The 9,036-nt window shown below is 34.4% G+C and overlaps 2 protein-coding genes across 2 annotated transcripts; one reads left to right on the top strand and one right to left on the bottom strand.

The window, feature by feature from the left end:
- LOC119605896 (coiled-coil domain-containing protein 39) lies at positions 1–6,379 on the top strand. The gene is made up of 9 exons (XM_037959240.1): positions 1–222; positions 281–428; positions 2,968–3,539; positions 3,595–3,924; positions 3,983–4,084; positions 4,145–4,943; positions 5,002–5,167; positions 5,232–5,596; positions 6,170–6,379. The coding sequence occupies exons 1-9, from the start codon at positions 1–3 to the stop codon at positions 6,283–6,285; spliced, it is 2,820 nt and encodes a 939-aa protein (XP_037815168.1). The 3' UTR covers positions 6,286–6,379.
- LOC119605897 (RNA polymerase II-associated factor 1 homolog) lies at positions 6,283–8,399 on the bottom strand. Its single transcript, XM_037959241.1, has 2 exons — positions 8,157–8,399; positions 6,283–8,093 (listed from the first exon to the last, which is right to left on the bottom strand). Exons 1-2 carry the CDS (start codon positions 8,222–8,224, stop codon positions 6,413–6,415), a joined length of 1,749 nt encoding a protein of 582 aa, XP_037815169.1. The 5' UTR covers positions 8,225–8,399; the 3' UTR covers positions 6,283–6,412.
- Positions 8,400–9,036: the final 637 nt, after the last annotated feature.

Here is a 9,036-nt window from a genome sequence, read left to right as displayed (position 1 = left end):
ATGGATGCTGAAATCATTAAAAATGCTATGGAGGCCATGCACTGGAATACCAAATCCGCTATGCCCATGGCCAATAAAGAAAATCAATTGATTTTACAGACTTTAGCGGAATTAAAAGAGAAAAAGGAACAGTTAATCGAACATCAACAGGAAACGGAAGAGAGATTGGAGAAATTGCAGCAACATTCTACAAATGCTGAAGAGACCATTAATCATAATTTGGTGGGTAGAGAATATACTGAATTGTTAAAATTTTAATCAAATTTTGATATTTTCTAAGAAACTTTTGGAGGCTTTCCAATCGGAGGTAAGAACTGAGGCCCATCTACATAAAATCGCTTTACGAGAGCACTCTAAACTTAAAGAGGATCTGAAAAATGTGGGCAAAGAGTGGCAGAATTTTAAAAAATTTATTGAGACTACAGAGAGTAAGTAAAGTATAAGATGAGGCATGGAAAAACTAGTCTATAGACTAGACCATAGACTACACTATAGACTAGGCTTATAGATTCATAGTCTAGACTATTGATAAGACTATAGACTGGATTATAAACTAGACTATGGAGTAGACTATAAACTAGACTAGACTATAGACTAGACTATAGACTAGACTATAGACCAGACTATATGCTAGACTAGACTATATACTAGCCTACAGACTAGACTATATACTAGACTATATACTAGACTATAGACTAGACTATAGACTAGACTATAGACTAGACTATAGACTAGACTATAGACTATATATATATAAACTAGACTATATACTATACAATAGACTATAGGCTAGACTATAGACTAGACTATAGACTAGCCTACAGACTAGACTATAGACTAGCCTACAGACTAGACTATAGACTAGACTATAGACTAGCCTACAGACTAGACTATAGACTAGCCTACAGACTAGACTATAGACTAGACTATAGACTAGACTATAGACTAGACTATAGACTAGACTATAGACTAGACTAAAGACTAGACTATAGACTAGACTATAGACTAGACTATAGACTAGACTATAGACTAGACTATAGACTAGACTATAGACTAGACTATAGACTAGACTATAGACTAGACTATAGACTAGACTATAGACTAGACTATAGACTAGACTATAGACTAGACTATAGACTAGACTATAGACTAGACTATAGACTAGACTGTAGACTAGACTAAAGACTAGACTATGGACTAGACTAAAGACTAGACTATAGAGTAGACTATAGACTAGACTGTAGACTAGACTAAAGACTAAAGACTAGGACTATGGACTAGACTACAGACTAGACTATAGACTAGACTATAGACTAGACTATAGACTAGACTATAGACTAGACTATAGACTAGACTATAGACTAGACTATAGACTAGACTATAGACTAGACTATAGACTAGACTATAGACTGGACTATAGACTAGACTATAGACTAGACTATAGACTAGACTATAGACTAGACTATATACTAGACTATAGACTAGACTATAGATTAGACTATAGACTAGACTATAGACTAGACTATAGACTAGACTATAGACTAGACTATAGACTAGACTATAGACTAGACTATAGACTAGACTATAGACTAGACTATAGACTAGACTATAGACTAGACTATAGACTAGACTATAGACTAGACTATAGACTAGACTATAGACTAGACTATAGACTAGACTATAGACTAGACTATAGACTAGACTATAGACTAGACTATAGACTAGACTATAGACTAGACTATAGACTAGACAGTAACTAGACTATAGACTAGACTATAGACTAGACTATAGACTAGACTATAGACCTAGACTATAGACTAGACTATAGACTAGACTATAGACTAGACTATAGACTAGACTAATAGACTAGACTATATGACCTAGACTATAGACTAGACATATGGACTAGACTATAGACTAGACTATAGACTAGACTATAGACTAGACTATAGACTAGACTATAGACTAGACTATTGACTAGACTATAGACTAGACTAATAGACCTATAGCTAGGACTATAGACTAGACTATAGACTAGACTATGACTAGACTGTAGACTAGACATAGACTAGACTATGGACTAGACAAGACTAGACTATGGACTAGACTATAGAGACTAGACTATAGACTAGACTATAGACTAGACTATAGACTAGACTATAGACTAGACTATAGACTAGACTATAGACTAGACTATAGACTAGACTATAGACTAGACTATAGACTAGACTATAGACTAGACTATAGACTAGACTATAGACTAGACTATAGACTATAGACTAGACTAGACTATAGACTAGACTAGACTATAGACTAGACTATAGACTAGACTATAGACTAGACTATAGACTAGACTATAGGCTAGACTATAGACTAGACTAGACTATAGACTAGACTATAGACTAGACTTAGACTAGACTAGACTAGACTATAGACTAGACTATAGACTAGACTATAGACTAGACTATAGACTAGACTATAGACTAGACTATAGACTAGACTATAGACTAGACTATAGACTAGACTATAGACTAGACTATAGACTAGACAGTAGACTAGACTATAGACTAGACTATAGACTAGACAGTAGACTAGACTATAGACTAGACAGTAGACTAGACTATAGACTAGACTATAGACTAGACTATAGACTAGACTATAGACTAGACTATAGACTAGACTATAGACTAGACTATAGACTAGACTATACTATAGACTATACTATAGACTAGACTATAGACTAGACTATAGACTAGACTATAGACTAGACTATAGACTAGACTATAGACTAGACTATAGACTAGACTATAGACTAGACTATAGACTAGACTATAGACTAGACTATAGACTAGACTATAGACTAGACTATAGACTAGACAATAAACTAAACTATAGACTCGATTACAAACTAGACTATAGACTAGCTATAGGTACTGAATTTTCCATAAATTATACATTAAATTACAGATGAAATGTGCAAACGTAAACATAATATCGATAATCTAACCAATCGCATTAAATGGGCTAAAACGGCCTTGGTGGAATGGCGCCAAGCGATGGAGGATGGTAACAAGGGATTTCAGCTGATCGAAATGTACTATAAAGATGATCAATTAAGAGCTAAACAACAAAATTATAAACGCCTTAAGCTAAATGATGAAATTGAACGTCAACGCAAAAAGCTAATAAATATGTATGATGATCAGAAGACTCTGGAATGTAATCTAGAGTGTACGGCCAATTTGTATCGTACAGCTCATGCAGAAAGACGTCAAATGGTGGAAACCTGGAAGTTGGCAGCTCAAAAAATGTCTCAAAGAGAAAAAGATATAAGGAATAGTGAAATTGCATTAATGGAATGTCGTCTAAAAGTGGAACTGAAAGCCAAGGAATTGAAAATGCAAGATAATAAACTAAATGAAATCATAGAAAATAATAGAGAGGTGGAGGAGGCCATTGAATTGTTAAATTCAGAAACTTCTGATATGAAAGAACAAATACAAAGACTGGCTGATATGATAATGTTGAAAACTCAGGAGGTATTATTATAATATGAGAAAATGAGTTATTGTTTTAATATTTGAATACTTATAGGTGGATCTTATAACTAAAGAATTGCAAAATTTGGCCAATCGGGTACAACAACAACGTGCACAAAATCGTCGTTTGTCTAAAGAAAAATCAGATTATTTAATAGAAATAGAGCATTCTGAAGTGGTAATAGGAAAGCTAGAGGATCGTTTTAATGCCATGAATAATAAAAATTTAAATGCTCAACAAAGACTGCAAGTTTTGGAAGAATTAATGGATGTGGAGGATAAGGCACAAAGAGAAGTTAATAAGGAAACAGATCGTATAAATGGTTTAATATATCGTTCGCAACAACAATTGGTTAAATTTAAAGAAGATAGCGTTAGTCTACAGGTAAGTTTTATACAAATTTAAAAGTTTATACAGAAGTTAAAAATGATTTTTAAAACAGGTTAATAATCGTGGTTTAAATTCCAATATATTAGCAGTGTCCAAAAATAATCAACTTTTGGAAAAAGATATTAAAAAACATGTGGAAAACAATTATGAATTGGTGGGTTATAATAATCAAATGTATAAATTAAAAAAAATTTATATAAAAAATATATTGCAGTCCTTTAAAATCCTCAACTTAGAAAGACGTATAGTAATACTACAGGGAGGTGTTATAGATCCTGTGGTCGAGCAAAGAAATCAAGATTATCTAGCGGAATTAGAGGAACGTTATAACAAACTGCAGAAAAATGTGCAGGCCACACAAATGCAAAATAAAAAACTGGATGATGATATGCGGAAATTGACTTTAACCTATAACAACGATATGACCCGTTTGGATCAAGTGAACTATAAAATCAAAGAAGCTCAAGTCTATTGTGAAGGTGGTATTAAGAGGGTGAAAGAAGAAACCAGACGCAATCAAGAACTTATAGTAGAGCTAAGCATATTGAAAATGAAAGCTCATGAATTTGAAAATGAAATAAATCAATGTGAAGAAGGCACTTATAATCTGGTAAAACATCGCATGCATTTAAATCGCACCATTAAAGATCGCATGATAGAGATAAAGTCTCAAACGGATTTGCTAAATTTAAAACGTAAACATTTGCAAGAAGAATTGAGCACTTTGAGAGCCGATATAGGGGAGAGAAGAAAACATATAGAAGCAGTTAAGGCTAGATTTGAATTGACCTCTAAGCTACTGGGGGTAAATGAAGATGGTAGTCTAATAACAGCCACTCAACTTAGAGTAGAAACGGCTCAGGAAAAGCAAATGCTTTTGGATGAAGGTAATGAGTTAAATGAAAAAGTTCTGAAAGCTGAAAAGGAAATAGAAGCTTTACAGAATACTTTAGCTTTATTGAATAACTGTAATGATGCCTATCGTAAAAATGTACAAAAACAACAGGAGGGAGGTGAGTTATTCCACTCTTATAACAACAATAAATAATTTCTTCTCTAAACAACTTTCAGAGGAAGCTACTACCGAATTAAAATCTTTACAAATCAATTACTGTTCCTCCTTGAATACTTTAAGAAATTTGCGCCAAGAACTACAAGATTTAGAAATAAAAACTAATGAGTCGTATAAAGAAAAAGAGGAATTGGGTAATATCTTGCAAAAGGAAGTAAAGAAAAGGTTTGCTTATTCAAAATTCCATTTAAAATAAAGAAGTAACTTATATTTTCTTTACAACTTCTAGAAACGATAATGCTGACTTCATAGCACGTCTTAAGAAAGAGTTATTGGATCAAAGAAATAAACTAGTTCGTGCCGATAGAGAACTTAAGACCGCTCTCAAGGCTCTAAAGCAAAGAGCTATAAGTAGTGAATTTTTGGAATTATATAATCGTGATTTGGATCTTAGGGAATTAGAGAAAAGAAATTTAGATGTTTTAAATCAATTGGGTGATTTAGCTTATGCAGATGATGAATTGGGTCCGAAAATAGCTCGTCAATTATTAAATCGCGGCTTGAAGATGCCGCATATGATGCAAAAGTCTAGAAGTACAATATCGTGGCGTAGTGAGACTTCCTATGATGGCATGTCAATGAGTTCTTCAAAGGGTGAGTAGTTTGGTTTTTGTTATAGATGTAATTTGAAGTAATGAAATTAAGTAGTGATTAGGGAATGGAGACGATTTTAGATTGTTTTCAAACATTTTGTGAAAATAACTTATCTCTCTATCTATCTATAAATCTATCTATCTATCTATCTATCTATCTATCTATCTATCTATCTATCTATCTATCTATCTATCTATCTATCTATCTATCTATCTATCTATCTATCTATCTATCTATCTATCTATCTATCTATCTATCTATCTATCTATCTATCTATCTATCTATCTATCTATCTATCTATCTATCTATCTATCTATCTATCTATCTATCTATCTATCTATCTATCTATCTATCTATCTATCTATCTATCTATCTATCTATCTATCTATCTATCTATCTATCTATCTATCTATCTATCTATCTATCTATCTATCTATCTATCTATCTATCTATCTATCTATCTATCTATCTATCTATCTATCTATCTACCTATTTATCGTTAAAAACTTTACAATTTTAGTTTTTATTATTGAGAATAAACAGTGATTGTTTTGTTATTTGATTTATTTTCAGAAATGTTTACTTCTCGTTCGTCACTATCTGACGCGTCCGAAGTGAAACTTTCCTCAAACACCCGATTAAGTGTAATTTCTCTAGAATTGCCAGAGAAGAAGAAGGGCGGCAAATAGCGTAGTACAGTTTGTCAATAGTTTATTTTTTTAAGAATCAATTTTTCTCAATTAAATTTGTGTGTAAATAAAAATCATTTCATTATGTTTCATACATTTAAAGAAATACCTTGATTATACTGTCAGTTTAATCTTCGGCTTCAGAACCGCTACCAGAGGCAGTGCCACTGCCAGAACCGCTGGGTGTATTACTGCGAGAACGTGAAGGTGAACGGGAACCAGAAGCGCTGCGTGAACGAGAACGGGAGCGAGAACCGCTTTTAGAACGGGATCTTGAGCGTGATTTTGAACGAGATGAACGCGAATTAGAGCGAGAACGTGAGCCGGATTTTTGTGAGCCTGCAGGTGATGCAGAACGTGATTTGGAGGGTGATTTAGTGCCAGAACGAGAGCGAGAACCGGATCGTGAACGTGATCCAGAGGCAGAACGTGAACGAGAGCGTGAGCCAGATTTTGAACGAGAACGACTGTGTGATTTGGATTTGGAACGAGAACGCGAGCGTGAAGAGGCTCTGGAGCCACCCGAAGCAGAACCAGATCTATCCGAGCCAGAACCAGAAGCTGAACCAGAACGTGAACGAGATCTTGATTGGGACTTGGCGTGCGATTTAGATCTAGAACGTGATTTACGCTCACGTTGTGTCTGCTCTTCATCTTTACTGCCTTCATCTTGTTCTGTTTGCTGTTGTTGTGGTTGCACAGTTTGTGGTATATCATCCTCTTCCTCCTCCTCAATTTCCATTTCTTCTTCATCATCCTCATCGCCAGCAGGTTCCAATTGACGTTCACGATAACGTTGCATACGATGCTCATTAGCATCCAAGGGACGATGCTTAACAACCAATTTAGTATTGCTGGGTTGTTGACCCACCTTCATACGCCTCTTATTAAGACGCACACGTGTCTCCAGCTCATTGTAGTAGACACCATCGTGACGCATAACAAAGAAGTAGTTTTCTTCGTAGCCCTTCGAAGCCTTACTCTTAACATTCCAATTGTATTCACGAGCAATTTTATATTCATAGTCTTCGTCATCCTTGTAGAGCACTTGATCGGCAAAATCAATGCGTCTCTTTTCCAAAGTACCCTCAGTGGGCAAGAAGTAGGCGACAAATTGTTCACCACTTTCGTCCATCACACCACGAATCATAGCCTGAGACATTTCCTCCAATTGAGCGGGTACATTTTTGCCAGCTGGTGCGGGATCACTGTCGAATATAACTTGAGCACAAGGATATTTCCAGTTTTTGAAATCGGGATAGACAGGAAACATTTCCACGGGCACCACATTAGGTTTGGAGTAATGTTTGGTGATTTCGTTCTTAGAATCTTCAAATGTTTTCTCAATGGCCTTAATTTGAGCATCACGATCCAAGTATAGAGTTTCCTCACGCAACGATTTCTTGACGTTATAACCCACTTTGGCTTCAATTTGTTCCAAGTTCTGAGGTTGGAAACGTGTCTGTTCAGTGGAAATATATTCTGACTTACGCAACCAAGAAACACTGCGAGAATGCTGCTTGGAACGCACTGAATCGTGTGGTGTGTGAACATCTTCTTCCAGAAGTTTCTCATCTGCCGGATCAAGTTGTGCATAAGGATCTGCTTGATAAAGATCACGATTGATTAAATCAATGGTAACGCCCAGATCATGTTCGGTTAATACTTCATATTTGTAATTGCGTTCCAACGAAGTGGGGTTATACTGTACGAAACGGTGGCTACCGAAAGGATACTGAAGAAATTTTAAATCGAACGGTATATCGGGCAAATTATTGCCATATTTAACGCGACATATAATTTCCGATCTAAAAGTAATTAGGATTTATAAGACTAATAAGAAATTTTTATTTTTCACGCTAAAAACTTACTTTCTTTCGGTTTGTCTTGGTGGCCTTTTTTCAGTTGGAGCGGCGGCACTATTTATGGTTGGTGGCATTTTAATTTTTTATATTACACATTGAAACTTTTAGATTTTTATAGGAAATACACTTTTTTGTTGAATTTACACAATATTTGTAAGATTTTTTCACTAATTTATTAATATTACACCCGTAAAATCTTCAATTGTTAAAAAAAACGCCGACGATGTGTTTTATTTTTTGACAGTAACTAAAAGATTAGCAAAGTTGTTATTATGGTGGAAGGGCGTTTGCGGCAACAGGGTGTGTCATAGTCTGTATCAATTATTTTTGACATATAGATGGCGCCATAAGCAACATATTTTTCAATTTTATTAACCGTTTCATATTTGTTTTGTAAATAATGTAGTTTAGACTTGGTGTAAATATTAAATAAAAATGTAAACAATACGTTTCTGATTGTTTACAATTTGATTATATCGTTTGAAAATTTTATAAATTATTTTTGAAATATGTGGCAACAAGAAAAAATAAAGTAATAACTTAACTTCGTGTCTATTGTGATTAGGGTTCTATAAATCGACTTTCGAATAATCGAACAATCGACTTATTGTCTAAAAAAGTCGAAAAGTCGAAGTCAACTATTTTGTTCCAAAAAAGTCGATAACTCGACTATCGTCTGTGAAAAAAGTCGAAAAGTCGACTTTGTTAATATAAGTCGAAAAAAGTCGAAAAGTCGATAAGTCGAAAAAGGTCGATAAGTCGAAAAAAGTCGAATAAAGTCGAAAAAAGTCGAAAAGTCGACAAGTCGGAATAAGTCGAAAAAAGTCGGAAAAAGTCGAAAACTCGAAAATTGTAGAAACAAGTCAAAAATAGTCGAAAATTTTAA

The sequence above is a fragment of the Lucilia sericata genome, unplaced genomic scaffold (assembly GCF_015586225.1).
Source record: "Lucilia sericata isolate MDLA Ls3-8-SP2 unplaced genomic scaffold, ASM1558622v1 Contig000530F_arrow, whole genome shotgun sequence".
Lineage (NCBI taxonomy): Eukaryota > Metazoa > Arthropoda > Insecta > Diptera > Calliphoridae > Lucilia > Lucilia sericata.
The sequence above is the reverse complement of the archived record's forward strand: the minus strand, read 5'-3'. Positions and strand labels throughout refer to the sequence as shown.